Source organism: Corvus kubaryi, unplaced genomic scaffold, assembly GCF_017639235.1.
Source record: "Corvus kubaryi isolate FWS band 111438036 unplaced genomic scaffold, C.kubaryi_AGA036_p1.0 37241, whole genome shotgun sequence".
NCBI classification, from domain to species: Eukaryota; Metazoa; Chordata; class Aves; order Passeriformes; family Corvidae; genus Corvus; species Corvus kubaryi.
The window spans coordinates 370725-398269 of NW_024581071.1; the positions used below are offsets into that span (position 1 = coordinate 370725).

Below are 27545 nucleotides of genomic sequence, written 5' to 3' on the forward strand. Positions count from 1 at the left end.
AGTGCTCACGCTGGAACGTGTGGATACTGAAAAGCTGTAATCTAGTGAGGAACTCGAACAGAGAGAGAGAGGACCCTTGCTTCCACAGATAGAGAACCCTTGCTTCCAGACTAGAACAGCTCATCTTTAAAAGACTTAAACCCCATGAACTAAAATGACCCACGCTAGGCAGTTGTGGGAAGACTGCTTGGCTGTGGGAGGGACTCACATTACAGCACATCGGCCGGGCTGCTGCTTGTGAAAGTTAAAACCACGCTAGAGAAATTCTTAGAGAACTGTCCCCTGGGCGAAGGACCCCACAGCACAGCAGAAGAAAGAACTCCTTTCTCTGAACGAACTGAAGAAAGATTCTTAGAAAGTAAAATACTTACCAAAACCCCATGTTTTTTGTCCTTGAGCTGTCAGTGGGAAAGAGAGAGGGGGCTGGGAAGAAAATAAGTGTTCTAAAGGTTTATTTTAGTTCTTATTACCCTTTTTACTTTTAAATCTGTTAATAATTTTCTTTATACTGTTTAAGTTTTGAACCTGTTTCATCTTAAAGTGTTTTCCCCCTAATCCTTATCTCAGTTCATGAAGTCTTTGTTTTAATTTCCCCTTCTCTGCTCAGCTGTAGCAGAGGAAAATACACGAGTAGGTTTTTGGGGGTACCTAGCACGTAGCCAGCGTCAAACCCCGACAGCAGGACTATGGACGCAGGGTGGTAGGGGATTGATCTCCAAGGGAACTCAGGCCTCCCAAGGGTGGAGAGAGAGTGAGTGACTACCCTGCTGCTGCAGCAGAAGCAAGCTGGGAAGCTGCACTGCAACTGCTGCTGTCATCTGTGTTGTCAGAGTCTGTACTCTGATGTGACACAGCAAGAGAGTTCCTGAGCTGAATGATTAACATCTCCAGAGAAGGGGAGAGGCTTTAAAAACTGAGAGGTGTTGGTTAAAATCAACCCTGCCACTCTGACAGCTCTGTCAGGATAGCAGGCCTGCAGAAACAGAGCCCTCTAGGTCCAGTTTGGCTTCCCCTCCTTGCCAGCTCCCCCGCCAGAGCTGGGGTCCCATGATGGGGCTGCAGCAGCGAAGGCTGGGCCTGTTCTCTGGGCCCAGGGGCCAGTTGTGCCCTGCAGGCTGTATAAATCTTTTAAATGCTGAGATTCTCATGTATCATTTGGGGCTTTAAAAAAAAGCATCGTACTTGAAGGGACAAGGGACAATAATTCATGGGCAAACCCTTACACCAAGGATCCCAATGAAGGGTCTTGTACCCCCACCACAGTGCAGCTAGTGGGAGTGAGGTGACATCCTGCTCCAGGTTGGTGTTCCACAGAGAGAGGGTGGCTGCCTGCCTTCCCGCACTGCAGCCTGCAAACCCAGATTCCAGAGTCCTTCAAGGGAAAGCTGGTTCAGCCTTTGCGTTACATGATGTCAGGCTGCCAGCAAGTTTCAAAGAAGATTTTCCCACTGACATATGATCTGATGTTCTAAAAAGATTTAATGCAAAATGTACATAAAACAGACTTTTTTTTGTTTGCATGTAATTAATTTTTTACATTTACTTTACTTTTTTTGTTACACTATAAATTCAGAAAATTAGATCTTATGCAAGAAATTATGAGGTGAAGCATCATCCAACCCCTAAACCATCCCATTAAGATGATAGTGTTGTAACACTCCTATTTTCCAATTTTAAAAATGAAATCTCAACAAAATTAATACATCCATATGGAAAGCTTCCATTTATTATGTATCATTTCTGGTGGAAAATTGTGCATTTGGAAGAATTCAGTTCCTTTCAGTTTTAGGAGACTTCTCCCAGAGTAGACATTCAGTAAGTGAAATCTTTTAGACATTAGAGCTATTTTGTAGAATTCATACAGCAAATACAGCTTGTATCATTTGGCCAGGCCTTAGCTGCAGAAGTGGTTTATCCCAGAGCCTGACCATTTTATACTACCAAAGTGAAAACTTATTTGCCATTTAAGCCAGTGCCTTTCACATGCAAGTCCTTTCATCAGGTGGCTGGCAATGACTGCTCCTGTCTTCTGAAACTGCAAATTGGTTAAATCTTCCACAGTTTAATTTATTGTCTCATGAACCTTTTGGGAAGGCTTTGAGATAATCACAGGTGGGAGTCATAACTTTAGCAGCTTGTTCAACCCCTCTTCTCCTTATACAGTGGGACTTTGGCTGGTAGACCCTTTATTTCTGGATAAGTGATTATAGAGTAGTAGTAAAAGAATCCTAACAGAAGAATTATAGAAAAAACTCCTGAAGAGACTTAACTGCCTATAGATGTGATGAAATTCACCTCCACCTAGGCATTGGATGCTGATTCAGGTAGACTGCAGTGAAGCCCTGTCCAGCTTCTCCCCCAGCTCTTGTTCAGCCTTCCCACATTCAAAGACTGCCTGGATCTTGGTGTTTTGCAGCAAGCCCTGTGTTATTCTTTGTTCTTTGCCAGATCCTCTCCTTCGCTCCTGTCACTCTCTTCAGTGTCACTTCTGGCATCTTGTCTTTTCTGAAGAAAAGAAAGTTTAAATGAGCTGCAAAACATATGTAATGGTGTATATTAGAGAGGACTAGTCCTGTTTTCATTCATAGCCCTGGAGACTTAACCTGGCAGCTAAAATAGAAATAAGAGGTGGGATCATATCCTTAAAGCCAGTGCTGCAATTGTCCCAGCATAGGGAGATTGACTTAAGCTGACAGATGTGAACTCTGTTATGGTTTCACCTAACTTTTGAATGGGTTTTTTTTGTCACCCTAGTAATGCTCTTGTAATGTGACTTCCTGAAAATAAGTTAATATTTATTCTATGTATAGTCGTTCAGCACATTTTCCTATGTAATTTATTACTGTTGAAGCTGTGAAAGCCAACACAGATTCGTCCAGCAAGCATATGGACTGGGCTCCTTATTTTGCAATTGTCTACAGCCTCCATGAGCATATCCTCCATAATTTCCTCAGAAAAATGGCTTTTTCTTGTAATTTAGCTTTGATGAAGGGGTAACTCAAGAAAGTTGAAGGCATAGCACCAAAATTGTGGAGAGGTTTTTTTTTGGCCACAGGTCCCCAAAGCTTTCACAAATCTTCTCAGATGCTCCCACGATGCCATCTGCCTACATTAGCAAGGCAGGCTAGGGAGCTCCCCTCTCTGATGACAATGTTTCTCCCAATGATCCCTATACAAACTCCGGCATGCATCAAGAGCCTGTGGAAGGTACCCAAAACTCAGAGATGCAAGTACACAGTGTGCTATCAACCAGGTTTACCTGGTTGCTCCTTCTTTACTCCCCTTCAGACATACCAACAGGTTCCAGTTCTCCAAAACTACATACTGAGAAGCGATTAGGCAGTGAGGAGACAGGTCTGTGGATGGCTCCCATGTCACTAGAACACAGCTGCAAGCTAGAAGTGAGCTCCTGCTCTGATCTTCGTTATCCATACAACTCCCAGCGTATGCCTTAAGAAGCTCCTGGGCTTTGTGGGGCAGTCCTGCTTCTCTCCTGCTTTCCTGCAGGCAGGTGGGAGTCACCCTGAACCTCATGCTCTCTCATGAGCAGTGGTGGCACAAAGGAGACAAAGACTTTTCATACCTCACCACGGAGGATGACATTGAAGATCATCTGGATGATCACATAGGACCAGAAAATGTGTAACAACTGCAGGATCATCAGGAAAGCACTTATGAGACAGCTTATGGGGAACAACGAAACTTTTGTCACAAAGTAATAATAAACGCTGTGGGAAAGAGGGAGAGGTAAATCAGAAGACACAAGACTAAAGCAGGTTAAGTATCTTCAGACTTACAAGGATCAGGTTTCTTTCTGGGCAATGGCTTGGCTGATGTGTTCCCAGGGCAGAGCTGGGCTGAGCCAGGATGGCACCACCAGGCTTCACACTGTGCCCAGCTCTCACAAAGCAAGTCCCAGAGGACCTGCAGATGCTCTGTATTAAAATCACCAACAATGCAATAGGCTTTGCAGACAGGTCAGTTATCAGAAATCTGCAATGCTCCCTAGAAGAGGCAGGAACTGGCAACATTTCTCCTAAAATAAGTCTTGAGAGGAACTATGGACAGAAGTGAGACCATAAGGGGACCTCTCCACTGCCACTTATATAAAAAGATAACACATGGTTTTTAAACTGAAGTTAGGGAAGAGTTAAGGGTGCAGATGATCAGCTGGGCATGGAATTACTTTTAGCAAAAGTCACAGAAAGTCTGTATCCTCCGTGACGAGAACAGAAAGGAGGAGACCACAGGTTTGGAAGTGGAAAGCAGACAGGACAGAGAGCAGTTCAGCACAGGAGAGAAATGACGAGTGCTAGTATGTGTCCTCCTCTACAAGTTACCTACGACATGAACATCTTAGCATATATTGTATGCTGGGAAACCTTGTTGGACACAGTGTGTATTTGCTCTGCACTTGTTTTCCTACACCTCTGCTGCTTGCTGTTGGTGCTGAGAGGTGCTGATCTCAATGGACCTATCTGATCCAGGACACCTGTTACCTTTGTCCTTATATATGGGACAGCAGGTTGGGATACTGGGGCTTCGCACTTCGTAGCAGAGACAACTGAAGTTGCGCTTGTTCTCAGGGAAAGTTGCCTAAAGCTTCTATTGCTTTTCTCTCTAAGGCAGCAATTTGACCACCTGAATACGGGACTTGTCATGCAAAGTCAGCCTCATAGGCATCCAGACTAAATGGCAGCACCACGAAAGCTCAAAACTCAGTATCTTCAGTGGTGGTATGCAGCAAGGGCAGGGACATAGGACAGCAACAGAGACTTCTCCCTATGTGTGTATAGCATGTCCTATTTTTAAAATTCTCCTTGGTGTAACAAATGAAATGTTTGGTTTGAAAGAAAACAGAAATCTTAGACTATAATGCAAGTGTTGTGGAATGAGTTTATGGGAAGTTAGCCACTATCAGCTTTTCTGGCAGTGGTAAGGAAAGAAGAACAACTTCAGCCCAGTTAAAGGCTGGAAGGGTCACCAGATGTGTGTACATAAAAGCCATTCTCCAAGGCTGGTACCTGTGTGTGACTTCTGAAGGAATCACTGCGAATGCCCTCCCAGGATGTTGAATATCCCATCTCCTGAATCCCTCATGATTTTCTTGTTTTATTTCAGATACGTGGTGGGTCACCTTAAATTTACTGTGCTGTTTTTTCTGTACTAATTTTATCTTAATAGACCTTTACGCTTTAAGGCCTTTTTTAGTCTGCTAAGAATTTCTTGGGAAATTCTAACCAGTATGGTTTGCACCTTCTTTCTCTCATAGGAACCAGTGCTTATAACACAAGGAGTGGGAATATAGGGACAGAGGCTGTGGCTCTAGATTAATTAGTAGAATTAATTCATTAATATAGTAAAAACCCTGGTGGTGTTTTTTTGCTGGGGGTTCTTCTGTTCCAGTTGAATTGATCTTTGAACTTGTAGTGTTCTGTTCTCTGCCTTTCCTCCCCTCAGCATGGAGGGTCACCTCTCCAGAAGCTCAAACAGCCCATAATACCCACATTCAGAGGACAGCAAAATGTTACTCACATTAATGGGAAAATGACAAGCCGGGAGATGATGAAAACCACAGCAAAAACATTGAATACTGTTTCACAGACCCGCTTCCATTTCAGGTAATGGAGTATCTTGGCAAGCTGTAGAGAAAGAAATTTCCATATACCCCTTGTGCCTGTGTTCTCCTTCTAGGGGCTGAGGGATTTCCCGTGTCCTGCAAGGATGACCAGGCTTGTAGGGATGTATCCCAGTTCCTTTGCATCCAATTACTTTTCCACAAGAGCAGTAGAACCAGGACTTCCTATATTCACTGTCACTGACGTACATGTGTCCCACTCATGTGTCATGTGTAGCAACGTGCACAGGTGCCAGTGCTGCCCACAGGCATGAGCACAGGCCTGCAACTGGGAGAGTGACTTTTTACACAGGCAACAGTTTTAAACTAGGAGAGACTTAGATTAGGTGTTAGGAAGAAATTATTTACTCAAATGGTGGTGAGGCCCTGGCACAGGCTGGCCAGAGAAGCTGTGGTTGCCCCATCCTTGGGATAGGTTGAATGGGTCTTGGAAAAATCCGATCTAGTGGAAAGTGTCCCTGCCCATGGCAGGGGGTTGGAATGAGACGGGCTTTAATGTCCTTTCCTGCCCAAACCATTCCATGATTTCCAGGTGGGGGTAACGCACCTCTAAAATATAATCAGAGGCATCATGGACCAGCATGACTATCATCCCAAACCGAATCATATTGGCACAGTAGGAGACAAAGATCAGAGTGATGGTGGCGATGTGGTGGATAATCTGTTCCTTAAAGTCCTGGCATGAGAAGAGAGATTGTCAGGCTTACCTTGCCCTGGCAGCATCTGTTCCTGAATGCTCCTGCCTCACTAGGATGTGTCAAACACGTCCGCAAAGCATCAGTGCTCCCCACCACACTACAGCTCTCCGAGGTCCTGCACAATCTCAAGAAGAAAATCTCCTCCTTTATGCCCAGTTAATGGAAACCCAGACAAATACCTGTGAGATATATGTAGGTGCAACCATGCTGAAAGACAGATTTTTATAAGTTTCCATGCATCAATCTGCCCTTCCAAAACTGCTCTCTTAATACCCCATATTTACTTCCAGATCCCTCCTCTGTGTATTGAAGAACCTTTTGTAAGGACAGTAGATTGCCCTTGGCCTGGGGCAGGTCCTATCCATGGGCTATAATGGAGGAGCTCTTCAACTGCCCATGCCTCTTCAATTGCCCATGCTGCAAAAGTCACACATACAGGACCCTCATCAGGGCAGGCCAGGTCCTTTCCATCAGGAGGACACAGCCCTCCAGTGCAGGCAACATCTGAGAGCTGGAAAGGCCATGATGCCATGTTCACCCAGTGCCTGTCCCTTGACCAGCCATGGGAACCCCTGTGTCAGCTCCCAGCAATTGCCCAGCCTAGCAGGCAGGAAGGCCATGCCACACACGAGCAGGGCCCAGTGCAAGGGGCAGTGGTGGGATACGAGAGCTGAAGGGGCCCATGTGCACAAGGGTCTTCACAGCAGCACTTGTGCCTTCTCCTTTGCACCCCCGGGGAGCTGACAGCGGGACGGGAGGCACAGCCTCACGGTGGGGGCTGACTGAGCCATCTGGCTGTGGTTGTGCTGCTGACACTTACCTTCCTCTTCACATCAAAGGGCAGGGTGGCCACCAGTGAGCAGTAGAAGGAGAGCTCCAGGAGGTAGAACGAGCCCAATACGGGTGATAGAGGCTGTAAGACAAGTGACAGGCAGTTTGACAGCCCTGCCTAGCCCTGGGTTCAGGAGAGGGGAGGAGTCTTCCTGGGCAAAGCCCCTTTATTCAACCCATGTTTGAGACAGCAGGTGTTGGTCATGCCTAAATTTTCCTGTTCCCACTGACTGAACCGTTTGCTGATGCACTGACAAGGTCAGTCCAAAGCCAGGACTAGCCCTGGCCTGTCTGCAAAGGGGCTGGGAGCAGCTGGGGTCTCTCCTCTCCAGGGGTTCAGATACTTCATCTCTGTCCCTTCTTTGAGAGGTCAGATGTCCTGACCACCTTTTGTGGCCACAGAGAGTCACTTCCAAACAGACTTGGGTGACAGAGAAACTCAGTGAGAAGAGGTGCCTGCTCTGAGCAGAGCTCTCCTTAGGCTGTCACGTGGAGCACGTGTGAGGAGCTCATCAAGCAGATGTCAAACTGTTTGCCAAGATGCATAATGTGAGGTTGAGACCAGAGGGGTGTTTAAATAAGACAGGTGGATATACTGAGTTGTAAGTATAAAGCTTTTTGTCATAAGGTTGTTCTGTCTCCATGGTTGAAGGTTTTCAAAACTAAACTGGAAAAACCTTAGGTAACTTGGTCTGATCTCACTGCTAAGTGCTGCAAGCAGGAGGTTGGACAAGAATCTTCCTGATCTCTCTTCCAATATGAATTATCTTGTGATTCCATGTATTTGCTGCTCACCTGTTGTGGAAATTTCAACCAGCACACGGTGTGGTCCCAAAACCAGGGCTTCTGTGTATAGAGAAGGCAGCAGTAAGAATCCAGAGCCTTTTAATGACACATAAAGTCCATGGGAGGAGGTACTCCAAGAACTCAGTGTGCCCATGCTAGATCCAATCTGGCTTTGAGCTTCAGAGAAAGTGGTTGGCAAAATGCATTTATCATTAGTGAATGTACAGGATGTCATATGGAGAGACTTTGGAGCAGTGGGCAGCAGCCACAGTGAGGACAGGTCCTGCTCTTGTCTGAGATGCAAGAGCTGTGTGTGGGTACCTGTGGGGAAGCACTTACACAAGGATCTAAGACAAGAACAGCAGGGTAACATCACTGACACCTAGCCAGGTCCACCCAGGGAAAAAGGAACTGCTGAGTCAGGATTGAGGATGATTCTGCTCCATACCCCTGAATTTGTCCTTCTTTGGCTTTGCACCCATAGTCATGACCACACGTGGTCTTCCAATGGGTTCTTTAGAGTGGCCTGGGACTATCAGCCTCATTTGCAATGAATAAGAACCCTTGAAAGGTGTCACTTCACAGCATGACCCTGCTCACATACTTACGTCATACAGAAGAGCGAGTCCAGAGAAGAATGAGGTGAAATAGAAAGTAAATCTCCAACTAAAACAGAAAACAAGGAATTAAGACCACCTCCAGAGCTGAAACAGCTCCCCAGGCTGTGCCCAGGATGCCCACAGGAGAACCTACGCTTGTTTGGACAGAGATTTGCAGAATCTCAGCTCTGTTGGCACATGGAAGCATGTGCTGTAAGGCAACAGGGTACCCACTGCCCAGCCAGGCTCTGCTGAGGTCCACGCTTTGCCCAAATTCCTTGGGCATTCCATCAGTGTCAAAGAGGATGCAGTAAGATGCCTCTCCCCATCTCCTTTTGTTGTGTGGATGTTTGTAGATCACCTATCAAATGCTTATACACCCCAGACAGTGGAAGGCACCCAATTTTTCTCAGTGATGGCACAGGAATACTGGGGGATTTATTACTTTCTTCAGAAATGCTGCAGTAGGAAGCACTGAACAAGATTTCAGGTGGAGAATATATTTTAAACATAATAACACAATTCAAGCACTGAATAATTTCTTTTTCAGAGGGGGAAGAAGAGTGGATCTCTTAACTGATGGGGGTCTTTATGTATATACAGCATTAAACCTCAAGGTGAGAACCAGAGATAGCTTAATTCTCTTGATCAAGACACTTGGTGACTCCTCTCTCCACCCTGACTCCATGTATTACTGAGATATGCAGGAAGATTTAATATAAGAGAGCAAACAACTTGGGGAAAGGGAAAGCTATGAAGATTTTGGTGCTTTCTTGTGTTTTTCAGTTTTAACCTCCCTCCTTCATGGCTTGCACTGCCTCCTAACTGCACTTCATGGATTCATTTTCTGCCCAATCATCCATGCTGACAATATCTTAAAATTTTAATTTTGTATCATCTTTGAAAAGAAGTTTAATACATTTTACAAGTGGCTTTGGTGTTCATAATCCCTCTGAGCTTTCGAGATCTAAACCTGTTCTCCAGTAAGGCCAGTAGACTCTGTTGAGGCAAATTTAACTTTTCAAAGGTAAAAAGGGGAAGGAAGGAGGGAGGGAGGGAGCTGGCAGTGCTGTGGGGGGCTCTGTTGTCAGTGTGTGCAGTAATGGCACCCAGCCTCATGGCACAGAGGCTCTGCTCACAGCCACAGCAGCTCCCCTGGGAGCGTGTTTGGGGAAAGGACAGGGCAGAGCACAGTGATGATGTGCAGACCTGTTGGAGGTCTCCATCACCAAAAGCTGACCCAACTACCTGGCCTCACAGAACTTCTTCATCAGCCTGGGGTGGTCCTGGGCCCGCCGGTGCCTGAACCAGGTCTCCACATTTCTGACCGGCAGGTCACTTTTCTTGGCCAGTGAAACCAGCTCCTCCTGCAAAACAGAGCAGGGAGGAAGGACTGAGCCTTTTGGAGGCAGTCATTCCCTGTGAGGGAGGAAGAGCTCTGCTCCCAGGAGCTGCTCCTGCCTGTCCACCTTTCCTCAAAGAACACCTTTCTTTGGAAAAAATTGTATCAACTCTATTTGCATTTGTGAACCCCCAGATTGTTTTGGCCATTTAAAAACTCCAATTCAGACATATATAAATGCAAGTTCATAAGTAAACACAACTTCTCCCTGATTACATTTTGCCAGCTGTACACAATGGGATACAATATCTGGCTATAGAAGTCTAAATACATTTTTTTCCACCTCTAATACAATTTTGGCTTATAATTATCAGCTACAGATGGAAAACCTGAAGATAAAAGAAGTTTCATCTTGTAAAGTTAAAGAAACAGACACATGGTTCACACCATAATGTCAATAAACCATTCAGCTGTTGAAGTGGCACAGTCACAGGCTCAAAGGCATCAATTCCATTATCCTCATTTTCTGCATGAACTCCAAATAACATGACAAGAGTTAAGGTTTATAAACTGTGATTAAAATTAATGTAAAGATGAGCTCATGAGCATTTTATAATTAATCTGACAAAGCTTCATACAGATTAAAGTAAATTATTTTTTTAATCCATGCATCAGTGTGTCATGATCCAGGCCCAGAGATCATGATCTTGGTGGTGAATGGAGCTAAATCCAGCTGGAGACTGGTGACCAGTGGTTTTCCCCAGGGCTCAGTTTTGGAGCCAGTCGTATTTAGTATCTTCATCGATGATCTGGAAGAGGAGATCGAGGGAACCCTCAGTCATTTCACAGAAGACACCAAGCTGGCTGGGATGTTGATCTGCTGGAGGGCAGGAATGCTCTGCAGAGGCAATTTGACCGGCTGGATCAATGGGCCAAGGCCAGTGGTGTGAGGTTCAACAAGGCCAAGTGCCAGGCCCTGCCCTTGGGTCACAAGAGCCCCATGGAACACTCCAGGTTTGGGGCAGAGTGGTTGGAAAGCTGCCAGCAGAGAAGGGCCTGGGGGTGCTGGTGAATAGTGGCTGAACATGAGCCCAGAAGTGTCCAGGTGGCCAAAAAGGCCAATGGCACCTGGCCTGTACCAGCCATAGTGTGGCCAGCAGGACCAGGGCAGTGACTGTCCCCCTGTGCTGGGCACTGGTGAGGCATTTCACATCCTGGGTTCAATTTTAGGCCCCTCATGACAAGTAAGTCATTGAAGGGCTGTAGCATGTCCAGTCAAGGGAACAGACCTGGGGAAGGGTCTGGAGCACAAATCTGATGAGGAGCAGCTGAGGGAGCTGGCGGGGCTCAGCCTAGGGCGAAGAAGGCTCAGGGAAGACCTTCTTGCTCTCTGCAACTCCCTGACAGAATAAGATGAAATGGCCTCAAGTTGTGCCAGGGGAGGTTTAGATTGGAAAAACTTGAAGCCCTGGCACAGGCTGCCCAGGAGAGTGGTGGAGTCCCCATTCTTGAAGAGATTTAAAACATTTGTAGATGTGGTACGTGGGGACGTACTGATGGCCTTGGCAGTGCTGGGAGAATGGTTTGACTTGGTGATCTCAGAGAGCTTTTCCAACCTAAATGATTCTGTGATTCTGAAGGACTTGCAGTTCTGCCAAAAATAAGCAGCTGTAATAGACTCTACCCAAAGGGGTGGTGGCTGCCTTCTTGCCAGAGCCAGCAGCTCTCACAGCAGCTGCTGTGTTTGACATGCAGCAGGTCAGGAGGTGCTGCGATTGCAGCTGTTGAACATGTTGGAAGCTGCTCCAATATCTGCTTATACATCTTTCCCAGGAAAAGTGCTTAACAGTAACTGCCTTGCTTGTGAGGCCAGTTTGCCAGGCCTGGGGTAGAGACAGAAAGAGGTGTTGCTCGCCTGGGCTCTTGGGACAATGAGACACAGGGGACACTCACCTTCTTTGGGGTTTTGCCCAGCAGAATGTAGAAGCCTTCCAGCGTGACATTGGTCTGAACTTTGGGCCTCTGCTTGTCACTCACCCCCAATGCCCTTCCCAAGGGCAGAGCCACGGTCCTGTAAGAGGAAAGAGTTCTGGCAGGAGAGGACCTGTGTGCCCACACTGGCAGCCAGGGTCAGCCACCAGGAAGATGCTGCCAGTGCCGTGTTTTGTGCTGGATGTACTGCCCCAGCACTCCAGCACTGCCAGAGTGCACACCCAGCCCAAGGCACAGCCCAAGGCTCCCAGTACTGCTCCAGCACACGCTCAAGGCTTGGTGGCTCTGTCAGGCCAATGCCCTTTCTTCAGAAACACAACGGCACCAAGGCAAAGCTGAGGATGTACAGTGGAGACAACAATAACAATGGCTAAATAAGCAATAATTTTGCTGAGGCAACAGGACACAGAGCATGCCTCTGTGTTGGAGTGCATGCTGGTTCCCTTTCCAGTGCTCCTGAGCACTCCAGAGGATGCCACAAAACCAGTCTGTAAGCGTCTGAGTGTTCCATGGGCTCTGTGCCCAGGGTACCTGACCACTTGATGCAGCAGGAGCCAAGGACAGAACATGTGGGGATATGCTGGCTCCTGCAGGAAACCCCAGCTAAGTTCTAGTGGGAGGCATTGTGTTCCAAATCATGTTGTTTCTAGGAAGCCAGGCAAGTGTAAGTTGCCTTCCCGTCTTTGAGGGAAGACTGGATGACCCTGGAATTAACTCTGGCTCTTCCTACAGCCCTCATCTGCCACATCTTCTCACATGGCTGTGCACTGCAGGCAGGAGCCAGCACTCAGGGCAGATGGGCCAGTGCTCCCCCAGCTCCTCCAGGAGAGACCCCCTGTCCCAGCTTAGGGCAGGTTTGCTGACCACAGCTTTGCCACTTCACGTCCTTCCCTCTTCCCCCGCTGAAGTCCTGCTCTGCCTGGTGGGAAGCATCCTAGCAGCTCTGCCCACACCAGCACATGGCCTTGCTTTAACTGACCGGCTTCCGATTTCCCGTGCTGAGGGCTGGTCTGTACCTCCCCACGCGTCCTTGTTCCTGGAAAAGGGGCTCAAAGCCCTTTCTGAATCTCATGGGATAGGCAATGTGGATCTGCCTTGTGGTGATGCGAGGTTTTTACTGTATTTTCATATGTTTTCTGTACCCCAGTGGTTCATCCCTACCTTCCCCACTCCTATTCCCAGTTGATTTGCCCCAGACCCAGGCCCCTCCCCCGGTGCTCCCTACATGGTTGTTCTCCTCCCCTTGTTCTAGCTCTTTCCCTATCAATCACCCAAACCCCTCCTGTTGTTCCCGAAGGTTCGGTGTCCATCACCTGAGCCCTCCCTAATTACCCTTATATGGCCCCTGTCAGTCCCCCGAGGTCCTGCCCCCTCGGATACCTCCCCTCTTGGAAATCCCCTAAACCTCGGCGCCCCATTGGGGCATGTGACCCCTCTCCCTCCATCCACCAAGGCCATTGGACCAGATGTGGGTCCATCCCTTCAGCGTCCCTCCCTCCTAATCCACTTATTGGTCCCCAGTTGGTGTACTCCCCCTGTTCACCCCCCCATTGTAAGGCATGGGCGCGTTGCAGGCGGGGCTTGTCCTCGGTGGATTCCCTTCCATAAACTTGGATTAGCCCCCGGGGCAACCCTCCTCGCTACTTTTTATCTCTCCCCTCATCGGGGGCTGCTGGCTGCTACAGTGCCTGGAGCCGGTGCCCCGCAGGGTAGAGCAGAGGCTTCAGAGGAGCAGCTTTAAAGCTCTAAAGCTCCGTGCCTCCGGCTGCTCCCCGCTGGAGCCGGCCCGGGCTGTAGAGAGCAGCGGTCCCTGTGACACTGCCTCACTTCCACACACAAGTTCTGGGGAGATGCCAGCCAGTCCTCAGGCTCCCCTGGGAGTGCATCATCACCCCTGACAGAACTGGGGTCCTCTGGTGTCAGGAGGAGAAAGCAGGGCAGAGCTGGGCAAAGAGTGGTGTGAGCAAAGTGGTCCCACAGCAGCCCTAAGAGCTCCAGGGTGGGGAGCTCACATGGCACCTTCAGGAGCATCCTCTAGGATCAGGCTGAACCCTGGCTCAGCTACGGGCTCCCAGCACTGACATACCCAGTAAATCCCTTATCTGCGTTGCAAGCTCCCTAATCTGTCTTGGCCTGTCTCCAGAGGGACCCTCCATGCACAGCTGAGATGTGACTGAGAGACGGACTTTTCACACCTACAGGTACAAGAGAGAGGGAGGGCAGAGGAAAGAGCTGCCACACAAATCCCATATGCTATGAAAAGCAGAAAGATTCATTATTCTTGGGGACAATCCCATGTACACTTTGTGGTGGTCAGGAGGCAGGTAAGGATTATTCTGGAGCAGCCCTGGTGGCAACCAGCACAGGAGAAACCAGAGGTGCTGCACTCACCTTTCAAAGATGAATCGGACAAAGATCAATAGCAGGGCACCAGGGATGCAGAGCAGGAGGTGCTGAGGCTGCGGGTAGTGTACATCTGCAGACTCCTTCAAATCTTCCCAGATAGCTCCAGGTGGCAGCCAGTATTCATGGTGCCAGAACCCCTCTGACACTCCCATTCTGGTCAAGATGGTGGGCACAGAAAGCAGAGGCTGCCTGCAGCAAGCAGGTATTACTAAGGCATAAAGCTCACTGCTAAATCAGGATTCCCAACTCAACAGCTCATCACTCACGGTCCCCACCTCTTGCTCAATCCCATGAGTATGTCAGACTAGTTGAAATAGCATCACTTGTTTTGACCTGCCTGTGAGCTTGGGGGTGGGGTAAAATGTCCTAGTACAAGAGAGTAATTTAGTGGGTGTTGAGGAGGTGGCTGATTTCAATTTCACTCTGCTTCACAGATGACTAAAGTCCCTACCTGGTGACACTATCAGCAGGGGCATCTCTCTTGCCCCCTCTTTCTATCAGGCTTTTCCTTCTCAGGCTGCAAAACCCTCATCTCTTAATCAACACTGACACCTGGCTGAAGGTGGGGATGGAGGTCCCAGGGGAGACTGTCTACATCCATTAAAATCTTCTGGCATCTTCAGGGCCCCAGCAGTCTCAGTTTTGGTTCCTTCATCTTGGCCAGAAACATCCCATATCCTGTTTGCATTTTGAACCATCATGTACTGAGCACAAAGCTGAGGCACTGCTCCCCAGAGTGCTTCTGGAGTGCTCATACACAGCCCAGCACTTCAAGACACCTTTTCCCGTGCACCACCTTCCTCTGCTCCATTCAGCTTCAGCTGTGTTGTCAGTCTCTCAGTGCTGTGAACTGCAGCAGCCAATCTGCAACACCATCTTGAAGAACCTTCATTATCAGCTGATTTTGCCATCTGCCTTTCCCTCCCCCTTTTTGGGGGCACTTGCAACAACACACAGCTGAAAACAATCCATGTTGGTCTCTCACAGTCACCTCTGGTGGATTTCCTCAGGCTGGTGAGGGACATTTCTGAATGCCTCTGCAAAGCTGAGCAGGGTGCATGTTCTCTCCACTACATGTTGCTCACCAATTCTTTGGGGTAACTCCAGCAGAGACATAACTTCCCCACAGACCACCCCATGGGCACTCTTTCCTATTATGTTCATGTCTGTTTCCAAAAATTCTATCACATATAGTACTTTCTACTGCTCTGACCAGTCTGCATGTCAGACTACAGAAGGCTGTAGCTTCTCACATTGGCTTGAAGTAGATCCTCTTGGAATGTGGCCTCAGTGAGATGTCAGGTATTGGACCCTCTCTCCCTCAGCTGGGGAGCCATACAGGGCAGCTCACTGCATTTCTTGTCTCTAGCCTGACCTGTCTCAGTGTTCCTGCTGGCTGCCACCATCATCTCTGAATCCAGCCATCTTGCCAATGTTTCAGAGACTGGTATTGCCTTTCAAGTTGTTTCTCAGGATGTTTTTTGACCTGCTTTATCACATGCTTACATTCATCTGACAAAGTTGTAGGTCCTTCCCCTTGTTTAGACACGACTTCAGCTTTTTGAACAAGGCCTTGTCCTTATCTGCAGGCACTGTGTCTGCTGTACCTGTGAGAATGAGAAAAGCAATGTCGTTCCAAGTGCACCCATCCAAGAAAAGGTTCCCTTGGGCACACATTTCTGAATGAAATAATGTGATGTATGGAGATCTTTGAAATTCATTGTGTGCAGGAGGAAGGAAACAACTGTGCCAAACTGTTTTTAGAACAAGCCAAAATGGTACCAGATGTCCACGTCTACTGGAGTCAGCAGATTCATGTCAGCCCTAATTTTGGGCTAGGACAGCCTGGGGGCCACACTGTGCCAGCCTTGACTCACCCACCTCACAGCAGCCTGGAAGCATTAGTATATGCTCTTTTACTCATGGCTCACCTGGAGCTGGATGCCTCATCTCCCACAGCTGCTCGCTAACATTGTGTGATGCGCATCTCGTCTGTGCACACGGGGGATCAAGTACGGGGGAAAAGAGAGTCAGGCCCTGCTGTGGTGCCCAGTGCTCCATCTGGACATGGAACTCTCCATTAGAGAGATGCTGAGGGAGATCAGGGTGGTCAGCCTGGAGAAAAGGAGGCTCAGGGCGATCTTCTCACTCTCCACAACTCCCTGACAGGAGGGTGCAGCCAGGTGGGGGTTGGGCTCTGCTCCCAGGGAACAGGGACAGGAACAGAGGAAAAGGACTCAAGCAATGCCAGGGGAGGTATGGGTTGGACACAAAGAAGATTTTTTTCATGGAAAGGGTTGGAATGGGCTGCCCAGGGAGGTGGTGGAGTCAACCATTCCTGAAGGTAATTAAGAAGTGACTGGACTCAGTGCTCTGCTCTGGTTGACAAAGTGGTGACTGGTCACAGGTTGTACTTGATGATCTCAAAAGCCTTCCCCAACCTAATGGGTTTGGTGGTTCCATGATCTGCTCTGCTGGGTTTCTCAGCAGACAAGTGACAGACTTGCTGCAGGTTTTCTACAACAGCTGCTCTATGGGGGGAGCTGTGATGCCCCATGTGTGAAGAGAGGAGGGGATGGATACATTAACTTCTTGAACACTATCACACTACTAAGAAGCTTCCCAGCCCTGGAGCAAACATAAAGAGAGAAGGTGGAGCAAGGAGGGAGCAGGGAGGAAGCTGAATGCTTCTTTGAGCTTTAGCAAGTTGATGGCAAGAAAACAAATTCAGCAGCTGATCGGCCTCGATGACTCATCATTGTCATGCTCAGTTCCTCAGCTAAAGGCAGCACTCAGTAGTTCTTGCTCAAATCCAACAGCTCTCCTGTATCCTTGATGTGTCCTTTAACAAGAACCAGATTTGCCTCCTAAGGAGCTTATCTCAGTCTTCAGGGACACAACAAAGTCCCGAGGATCAAATCCAGCAGGCATTAACATACACTGGCTCCACTGGCCATTGTGCAGACTCTGGGAAGCATTCTGCTCCTTGGAGGAGAGGTGGTGTGATTTTACAACAGGGATCTTCCCTAGCCTCCTAAAACCTCACAAAAAAAGAAGAATAGATAATATTTCTTCTCCTCCTACCCTCACAAGGCTGAAGCACCTCCCCAGTGTTGCCATCTTGGACTTGCCACTGTCCTGGCAGTACCAAATAACCTGGCCAGTGTAGTGTAAGACTAACCCAGGTCTAGTGTAGGGATGTCCCAAATTGTCCCTTGTTCCAGGGCCAAACACAGTATTACTGAGCAGAAGACAAACCTGGCAGCTGCAGTTCTTTACTGGCATGGCTCAGTGTGGCTGTGTGTCCTGTGTATGCAACGTCTTCCCCTTGGCAGTGGCACCCACATGGGTCTCCCTCATCACATGTAAGGTGCAGCCAGCCAGGTTTACCTCCTGGTGGTTAAAGAAGTAGAAAAGAGACCAGACAATCAAACCTTTAAAAGTAATTTATAAAGAACATTTACATTCAGTAGTACAAAATGATACATAACCATCTCTCCTGAGCACACTACCTGCAGAGAGGTGAAACCATACGCTCAGATCACAGCGTACAGAACATGTGCTTCCAACTTCCAATGACCACAGAATGACAGAACATTCTGCATTGGAAGGGACCCAGAAGGAACATCGAGTCCAACTCTTAAGTGAATGGCCCATACAGGGATCAAACCCATAACCCTAACACCATGCTCTCACCAGCTGAGCTAAGGCTCCAGAGGCAGACTATCTTCAGCAAATCAAGATTTAAATGACAATGCAGGAGCAGATGCTCTCCTCCCACAGCATGCTATTGCCCTGGAATCACACATGCTGGAACCATTTTTTCCTTTCTGAAATTATCCAATTCCTTTAGAAATCCAATTATCCAAATGTATTTTGACTGAAACTGAAGATGAGCATACACAAGCTCAGATCAAAGCTTCTCAGTCACAGGTGACCTGAGTGGATTGATGAAAATCCTCTTGTCTTCCTGTGCTGTCACTTGCTTTATAACTTAAACATGTGCACCACCTCCTCAAATAAGGCATTTGCTTGGTCCACATCCCATCCCCGCCCAGTTAGCACTAGGTACATAAAGAGAAGTGTCTGCATGGCCTCGGCAGTCTAAGTCCCTGCACTCATTACAGTCAATCTGGTAATACTTCAGTTTCATAGATTAAGTGACCAATAAAACAGAAATTCACATAACGCTAATTTAAATGTTTTAAGAGATTGCACAATCCAAAAATCTAAGACTACTCATGATGCAAGATAAGGCAACTAAACAAACTGAATCAGCACTACATCATGACTTCATGGACCACTGCTTTATACTTGCTGTTCTTGATACACGTAGGCAAAGGCCCTAAAGTTAGAAGGCCATGCTAAAGCATTATTCCATAAGGTTCAGCAGATTTTCTCTGGACCCTTTTTCCTCTGAGGACAGGGGAAATGTATCGCCTTCTTGCCACAAGCTGACTCTGTAAACATTTCCCACTGTGCCAGTCACACTAAGTGAAAACATGAACACTTTAGTCAGTGCTGTCTTCTAGACTATGTAATTCCTTGTCACCTCCCTTCTCCTGACTACTTCCTTCCAAGACAGGTTTAGAGGATTACCTGACAGTTGAGAAACAGCTGTCCGGAATTTCTAGCTCTGCCAATGTGATTTGTGTGGGTACTCCTCCAGCCTGGGCTTTGGAGTTCTCTCCTTAGGAGCAAGAAGTAGGCACTGAGATAACAGCATTACAAAACTGGTCACTGGCACAAAGAGTACCTCCTTTGAGAAGAACATGTTTTATCTTATGCCTTTCCAAAGCTTTCATTTCACAATGCTCAGTTTTAATTTTGTAAGTGTGTACAGGGCACCTGTTTTCTCAGAAGAGGTATCCCAGTGATAAGATTTGTCACTTGTCAGCCATAATAATTACTGGCAATAGGCCAGGGCCTCCAGAGGCTGATCCAGGCTAAGCAGATTCCTATCAAACATTAGGTGGGTAAAACTTGACACTGCCAGAGTTTATCCACCTTTTTATTTCTAAAGTATTTTTCAAGATTAACACATTTGACAACAATTATGGTACAGTCTTAATACAAGTCAAACCACTTTGATCCCTTGCTATTTGTTTTGAGACTACAACCTATAGTAAGCTTTTACTGAAGGAAGACAAAAAACTTCCTTCAAATATCACTGACTAGAAACACTTCTGTTTATGGGAAGCAGGAATTCAGCTACAATACTGCAATTGCACTCCATTTTATCTACACAGTGAGCAAAACTGTATCTACAGATGGTGGCCTGGGTTCTCTGGAGGCCAGACCAGCAGCACATGGACAGCAGCTATCTTTCCTTGGTGTGGCCATTGGCAAGGTGGGCTCTGTTGTTCAGGGGCTCAGACCCATTCCTCTGGATGTAACCATTGCTTGTGACGTTGCTGAAATACGTGATCCCATTTTTCTCCTTTTCCCTAATTTTATCTCTTTCTTCATCCTTGTCACTTTCTTCTGTATCACTTCTCATGTCCTTTTCCATCTACAAAAACAGGTAAGTGAGAAGCCAGACAAACACAGCAGTTGCACAAGCAGCAGTGCTGGCTGAGCCACAGGCTGACCATGCACCTGCTGCCTCAGCCACTCACCCTCAGCACAGTCCTGCTCTGTCCCCTCAGCTTTTACATTACCCTTGGGAACAGGTTCTCCCTGCCTCTTTGATTGAAGTCTCACTGGAATCTCACCTGTGACCCTGATACACATTGGCAATTAACAGGCTGAGAAGCAAAACCACACATGCCCAGGACTGAGGACAACTGTGTAAGCCTGAGTAAATCCACATTGCTGCCCTTGGTCATCAGCCTGTGGGAGAAGGATGGAGCCATTAATCAAGCTCTTTTACACCTTCCAAAAGGGACAAGGAGCTAACTTCTGTCTACACATGGCCTGGGTGGCTGCGGGCTGACAACACTGCTTGGGACAGGCTGGAAACGCACACTTCCAAACAAACCAAAGGCTCAACACAAAGCCACTCCACTCTGACTACATTCAGTTTTATGGTCAGGCTTTTCCTCTTGCTGTTTATTGACTGAGAGACCTATAATCCACTTCTGTAAATATTTAATTCATTGCCTTAAAAGGAAGGCAAAAAAGAAATAATGGGATAAAAATGACAGTTTAGAAAAAGCAGCTCAGCACTCCCTGGCTTCTCAGGCTGTCTCTACTCTGCCATATAAGATGTCAGAATTGGGGACAAATTCACAGTGTCACACTCCTTGTTTGAAAGAGGGAAAACTGCAAACACCTTCTGTGACCTGAGCTTTAGAAACTGCTCAGGGGCAAATCAGGTACTGCCCAGAAACTTAGTCTCCATTTATGGTCCATTGTTCTTGAGATCTCTCAGATCATATTGAGAACTCTATTTGGGTTTATGCTCTTTCCAGATATCATTACAACCAGATGCAGACAGGATTTGTAAAAATCTAAACTTGCACTGAATTCAATCTGCCTCCAAGGACGGTACGGATGGGAGATGCTATCTGCTGTGAACAACCTGCACCTCACCCTGGAAGTGACAGTTCAGGAAATATGCAGGAGTCTGGATCTGCAGCTTAAGGACAAATTATAGTCAATATTTCTACATTTATCCATTTATAGCCAGAGAATGTGGCTGAGGCCTTAAATCTGGCAAGATTCCCAAAGGAACAATAAAGCTGCTCCCTCTATGAGGGAGTAAAAGTCGTACTTCAGGATCTAGGCTGAGTTCTAATTACTGGGGATTAGGGAACATCATGTGAGAAGGTGGTAAGGATTATCCTGTAGCCAGAGAGGAAAACCATGGAGACCAGAAAGGCCTGCAAGAAGAACATGAACTGATTGTAGAATGAGTTTCATGGCTCTCAAAGAGAGAATGTCCTGTATTCCTGATGCTGCTTTGGGCTACTGAATATTGTCACTGAAACAGTTCTGTTTAGGACAAATTTTTTTGCCTTTTTTTTTTTTTTTTTTTTTTTTTTTTTTGAGTATCTTGGACCAAACCACTACAACTGCTCAACACAGTGAAATATTTCAAATATATTTTTACATCAAATCTGGCAGATCGATTTAGATAAAATAGGAAAAATTCTGGACATACTCCAGGATCTTCCTCCCTGATGGTTCTTTTCTTTCTAATAAGACTATTTATTACCTCATCATTTTACATTACAGTAACTGCAGTGGTAATTCAGCCCACACAAAAACTAGGAAAACAATAAAAGGCTGTCTTCAGTTGCATCTTCATTTCCGGCCCCATTTCCTGATTTGCAAGTAATTTGCTCTGTGCTACCTTAAGGGAAGGCAGATAAAGAAAATGGGGACAATACGGATAAAGAGGAGCCTTCAGTGCTTCCTCTCAGTTCCTGTAAGACAGAATTCCTCAGTTGGATACTAATAAAACAAATCATCCTGGGCTCTGAGATCAGCTCCCACGAGGCACTGACTGTTCACCTCTGGACCGCATCTTTGGCATGTGGCCAGTCATGGCTTTGATTTTGGGAAGAATGTCATGCTGAGCAGCAGTTTGGTCTCACAGCAAATACTACAGGCCAGAAAGAGTGGGATGTGGGATGCATTTCACTTCAGTTTACACAGCTGGAGCTCAGATACTCATCTCTGGTTGCTCTGTGCCTGTTGAGCACTGCCAGGTACAGTACGGAATGGATCATGATTTGGGCATGCCTGTTGCCCTCCACTGTTGCAAGAAGAGCCCAGGCAGCTGATTTAGATAGAAATACCTACTGTGTAGAAATCTACAGTACCATAACACAACTGTAATTGAAAATCCTGTACAATAAGGGAAGCACTTTTGCACTGGCCTCACCAATCATGACAATTTTATCTGCCTTGATTTCTTATTCTTGTTACAAATGCAAATCACACTGCACAAAGTGTTGGGATTTTTACTCAGATGTCACTGGCTTTGTTCACAGACACCTCTCCTGGAGTCCAATCTGCATTTTTGTTGAATATAAGCATCAAAAGTGGACCCAATATTGTAGTGACTCATAAAAATTTTTTGAATCAACTTTCCCTAATATTAATGAGCTTCCTTCCACCTCACTGTTGGTAATGTACATGTACAATTTCACTAGAACAATAAGGAATCCATGCCAGATGGACCCTTGTGTTCTTAAGCAGTCTAGGTGGACCCTCCCCCCACCGTGTGATGTAAAGGATACTACAAACTGATGCATACCGTGCCCTGGAGGATGAACTTGTAGACCATGTGAATAATTAGGCAGGACCAGAAGACATGGAGCAACTGCAGAATTATCAGGAGAACATTCACAAAGTAATATCCAAAGAAGGGTTGGAATATCTCCATGGAGTAATAGTAGGTGTTATAAAGCACTCTGCAAAACAGAGGGAATTGCAGTGGAGGGAAAGCATGTTGTTAGTAGGGCCACAATTAAGCCCCAGAAATTTGTAGTCACAGAGGAAGTTTCAGATCAGCCACTTCCATCTTTACATGTGAGCCAACTATCAGTTCCCCACCCCACAGGATAGAGCCACTAGCCCAGGGCTCCTCCTCTGCAACACCCTTCAGGGCTTCAAGACTGCTCTATAAACTCCAAGGCAGAGCACCCTTGTTTACCCCAAGGCAGCAGCCATGTGGCACTTCAGCCTGTGCAAAGGGCAGGAACACATGCTCCAGGACTGAAAAGCAAAGGCTGCAGCACCCAGCTAATCATCCTGTCCCTCAGAAGGCAGCTTTTCCATGTCCCCTCACTGCAGCAGACTCACGTGTAGGGGTAAATGACCAGGCGGCTGATCAGGAAAACAGCTGAGAAGATCATGAAGAGGCTGTCACAAGTTTTTTTCCACTTCATGTAATTGAATATCTTAGTTGGCTGCAAGGAGAAAGAACAATAGAACAGCAGCCAAGACAGCATCTGCACACACTCCAGGGGCTAATGAGACAGGTACAACACAACCTGCATGCAGGTAACCCCAGCTCTGCCCAGCTCTCAGCTGGGCACCCTCGGCTGGGTCAGCAGAGCAGCACGAGGGATCTGTGGAACATCCCAGTGCCTGGCCTATGTTGTGTTAGAAGGGCACTCTGTGTCTGAAGAGCACCATTGCTAATTAGGCTGTGGCTGGCTCACCTCTAGGAAGCAATCAGAGGCATCATGAATCACCATCACCAGCGTCCCAATGCGGATGTAGTTGGCACAGTACGAAAAACTGATCAGGAAGATGGTTGCAGCATGATGGACTATCTGCTCCTTGAAATCCTGATGAGAAAGGGAACAGCAGAAAATAAAATACACAATGCACCTCCTGCCCCAGTCCAAGAGTGGTTCCTGCAGGTAGCAATGATATCTCTCTACCCAGTGACTAAGAAACCTCCCACTGCAATGTCTTACCCACGTAATTCTTTTACCAAACACATTCTAGAAATGTAGGCAACCAAGAGACCCACGAAGGAAGAGCTTGTGGTGTAAACTTAGGATCTCACAACAAAGAACATTCTCTCCCTCCACCAGCCATGATCTGATGCTGCACTCTGTCTATTGGGACACTGGCACCAGGAACACAAGCAGCTTTACTGGCAGAGAACCACCTCTTTTCCTGTCTCTGTGATCAGTGCACCCTAGAAGAGTTGCAGAAGAGCAATTTTTATGTTTGGCTTTTAAGTATGGATTGAGAACTCTGCAGTACTTTGCATCTTTCTATGTCAGGGTTGGTGTTCTCCACTTCCCAGAGAAGAGAAAGCCAGTGACCAAGTGGAAATTCCTGTGAATGGGCAAGGAGAGAGTCCCACAAAACCTTGACTAGCACTATGCACATGCTCTAACAGACCACTCTCCTGAGTGTTCAGCTTGTGTCCTATTTGTACTTGATTCTTCCCTGAGACTGCCACTCACCTTCCTCTTCACATCGAAGGGCAAGGTGAAGACCAGTGACCAGTAGAAGGAGAGCTCCAGCATGTAGTACCAGAACAGGGAGGGTTGGAGAGGCTGTGAGAGGGAGAGATAGGGAAATACCCATCAGATACATTAGTACAAGGGCTGCAAGTCAAAACTCCTTTCAAGGCAAAATACAACTGTAGTGGGTTGATGCTGACTGGATGCCAGGCAGCCACCAAAGCCGCTCTCTCAGGCCCCTGCGCAGCTGGACAGAGAAGAGAAAATATAACAAAGGGTTCATGAGTTGAGATAGGGACCATGAGAGATAGCTCATCAAATACAGTCATGGGAAAAAGAGACTCTAATTAGAGATATGAATTAAGTTCATTGCTAACAAAATCAGAGCACGATCATGAGAAGTGAAATAAACCCTTAAAAACACCTTTCCCCCTGCCCGTCCCTCCTTCCCAGCTCCACCTCCTACCCCAGTGGTGCAAGGAGATGGGAATGGGGGTTATGGTCAGTTCATCACCTGTGGCTTCTCCTGCTGCTCAGGGAGAGGAATTGTTCCCCTGCTGCACTGCGGGGTCCCTCCCACAGGACACAGTTCTTCATGAACTTCTCTGACATGAGCTCATCCCACAGGCAAGAGCTCTCTGTGAGCTGCGACAGTGTGAGTCCATCCCACGGAAAACAGCCCTGCCCAAACTGCCGTGGCTTGGGTCGTTCTTCCACAGGGTGCAGTCCTTCAAGGACAGGCTGCTCCAACCTGGGAGCAGGGCTCCTCTCTCCACAGGTCTCCCACGGGGTCACAGCCTCTTCTCAGGCATCCACCCACTCCGGCGTGGGCACCTCCATGGGTTGTGGGTAGATCTCTGCATCCCCCATGGATCCCCAGGGGCTGTGGGTGGATCTCTGCATCCCCCGGGGATCCCCAGGGCTGTGGGTGGATCTCTGCATCCCCCATGGATCCCCAGGGCTGTGGGTGGATCTCTGCATCCCCCAGGGATCCCCAGGGCTGCGGGTGGATCTCTGCATCCCCTGTGGATCCCCAGGGCTGCGGGTGGATCTCTGCATCCCCTGTGGATCCCCAGGGCTGCGGGTGGATCTCTGCATCCCCAGGGGCTGCGGGTGGATCTCTGCATCCCCAGGGGCTGCAGGGGCACAGCTGCTCCCCCATGGTCTCACCACGGCCTGCAGAGGAATCTCGGCTCTGGTGCCTGGAGCACCTCCTCCCCCTCCTCCTTCACTGATCTTGAAGAGTTGTTCCTCTCACATGTTCTCACCCCACTCTTCTCTGGCTGCAAATACAACTGTGCAGTAACTTTCTTTCCTTTCTTTTTGAATCTGTTATCACAGAAGTGTTACCACTATTTCTAACTGGCCCAGCCTTGGCCAGCAGCATGTCCATCCTCGGAGCTGTCAGGGATTGGCTGTGCTGGACATGGAGGAAGATTCTGGCAGCTTCTTACAGAAGCCACCCCTGTAGCCTCCTGCTACCAAAACCAGGCCATGAAAACCCAAAACAGCAACCAAATCAACAAAGCTAGTTCCTGTAGCTACAGAGGGAAAGACTTCAACTGAACAACATGCTCACTTACTAAATGTTCTCTGTGCCACAACGAAATCAACCAGCAGGGGAAATTCCACTTTACCACACCATGTCAAACATTTAGGGAACCACCATGAAGATCATGAATATTTTTAGGATTTCTTCAGCACTGTTCAGATTCCTGAGCAGACAGTACAGAGCTTTAAAAACGACATAAACCAATTCATTATGGTGGAAAAGGAGTAGCTGAATAAATCATTCAGTTTTTAGACTTGAGGATGCTTCAGATACCCTGCACTCTGTCACAGATTTTCCAGTTTAATCAAAGTAATGGGGGGAAAACTCAATCCCAGCAGGAAATATAATTCACATTCTTCAGGGTAAATTATCTGGGCTTTTACAGCTGAGAACCTGAAAGCTTAGACCCACTCTGCAAGACCTTGTTATTTAACAGCAATTTTGCTGTTGTGGCACTATATGACCTCCTTAAACCTGAATCTATTTGATAAATAATTACTATTACTAAAGGGGCTTTGCAACCATTTCCAAAGGAACATGGAGTACTGTGCTCCCAAATACCAACTGGTTATTTATGGCCTTCATAAATCTTAGTTTGTTTTCCTTTGTAGCACCAGCGATTGGCCACAAGAGGAAGCACAGCTGGATCCCCCTCCAGGGAGGATGTGAACATTTCCCTAGCTGGTATGTGCTGGTCACACTCCAGGTTATCCAAACAGGAGCTCTGGATCACCTCTAGGATCAGAAGCTACTTTTTTCCCCCCGAAGATCAGACTATTTGGGAGAATAGGTGTTTCTTTTGTCCTTGTCTGTAGCACAGGGCATGGTCTGTTTAGTAGAAATTGTCATTAATACATTTGTGTTGTATTTGTATTGTTCCTGCTAATACACAGGTTTGTCCTTGGCTTGCTCTTTGCCACTGGGACATGACCAGCCCTGGTTTCGGTCTTTTCTGTTTGTTACAAATGTTGGAAAATGGGTGTGTGTTGGATTTATGTGGAAAGGTTTTGGTAGCAGGGTGGGGGCAGGGGTGGCTTCTGTGAGATGCCAGAAGCTGCCCCCTGTCCAACAGAGCCAGTTCCAGACACCTCCAAGACAGATCTGCCACTGGCTCCATGAACAACAGCGGCAGTGCCTTGAGGACAATGTATTTAAGAATGGAAAAAACTGCTGGGCAAGAGTGATGTGAAGAGAGGAGTGAGAATATGAGATACAACTCTGCAGACCCTCAGGTCAGCGCAGGAGGAAGAGGAGCAGAGATTCCCCAGCAGCCCATGGTGATACAGGCTGTGCCCCTGCAGCCCATGGAGGCCCACAGGGGCAGAAGTCCAGTTCCTGCAGTCCCTGGAGGACCCCTGACCAGAGCAGGGGGATGTGCCCTAAGGAAGCTCTGACCCTGTGGAGACCCTGTGCTGGGGCAGGCTCCTGGCAGCATTTGTGGACCTGTGGTAAACCATGATAGAGCCGTCAGTTCCTACGGGACTGCACCCTGTGGGAAGGACCCACAGTGGAGAGGTACATGGAGAGCTGTCTCCCACTGGAGGACCCTGCTGCTGGAGCAGGAGGAAGGAGCAGCAGAGACAAGGTGTGATGAACTGACCACAACCCCCATTCCACATCCCCGCTGCACCACTGCAGTGGGGGAGGTGGAGAATGTGGGAGTGAAGTTAAGCCCAGGAAGAAGGGAGGGGTGCAGGAAGGTGTTTTTAAGATTTGGGTTTATTTCTTATTAATCTACTCTTATTTGATTAATAGTAAATTAAATATTTTTTCCCCAAGTCAGGCCTGTTTTGTCCGTGATGGTAACTGGGGACTGCTCTCTC

The 27545-nt window shown here is 47.5% G+C and overlaps 2 protein-coding genes across 13 annotated transcripts in view; both read right to left on the reverse strand.

Moving 5' to 3' along the window:
* Positions 1 to 1700: 1700 nt before the first annotated feature.
* LOC121662266 (ceramide synthase 4-like) lies at positions 1701 to 17671 on the reverse strand. Of its 5 annotated transcripts, none has more exons than XM_042023226.1 (13): positions 17551 to 17671; positions 15799 to 15899; positions 14278 to 14481; positions 11848 to 11965; positions 9801 to 9919; positions 8562 to 8619; positions 7963 to 8013; positions 7157 to 7249; positions 6186 to 6314; positions 5536 to 5642; positions 3584 to 3728; positions 3260 to 3501; positions 1701 to 2505 (listed from the first exon to the last, which is right to left on the reverse strand). In XM_042023226.1, coding segments are annotated over exons 2-13 (1389 nt in total). In that variant the 5' UTR covers positions 15801 to 15899; positions 17551 to 17671; the 3' UTR covers positions 1701 to 2384. The 5 variants fall into 5 exon arrangements, with proteins under 5 accessions (XP_041879160.1, XP_041879162.1, XP_041879161.1 ...); XM_042023228.1 differs by having other exon boundaries at positions 3326 to 3501; positions 17551 to 17669; XM_042023227.1 differs by having other exon boundaries at positions 14278 to 15899; positions 17551 to 17670.
* Positions 17672 to 17723: 52 nt separating this feature from the next.
* The window catches only part of LOC121662267 (ceramide synthase 4-like), a 46487-nt gene continuing 36665 nt past the window's right edge, over positions 17724 to 27545 (reverse strand). For all 8 annotated transcript variants that reach the window (XM_042023235.1, XM_042023233.1, XM_042023234.1 and 5 more), the window contains 5 exons: positions 24171 to 24263; positions 23409 to 23537; positions 23047 to 23153; positions 22499 to 22655; positions 17724 to 19804 (listed from right to left, as the gene is read on the reverse strand). In XM_042023235.1, coding sequence (XP_041879169.1) covers positions 19613 to 19804; positions 22499 to 22655; positions 23047 to 23153; positions 23409 to 23537; positions 24171 to 24263 — 678 coding nt within the window. In that variant the 3' untranslated portion in view covers positions 17724 to 19612. The remainder of the gene's footprint in view (positions 19805 to 22498; positions 22656 to 23046; positions 23154 to 23408; positions 23538 to 24170; positions 24264 to 27545) is intronic.

Coding starts and splice junctions, on each gene's coding strand:
- LOC121662266 (XM_042023226.1), bottom strand. Junction 11,966..14,277: donor GTCCGATTCATCTTTGAAAG/GTGAGTGCAGCA, acceptor TTCCTCTTACAG/GACCGTGGCTCTGCCCTTGG. Junction 2,506..3,259: donor AGTAAAGAAGGAGCAACCAG/GTAAACCTGGTT, acceptor TCTTTTCTTCAG/AAAAGACAAGATGCCAGAAG.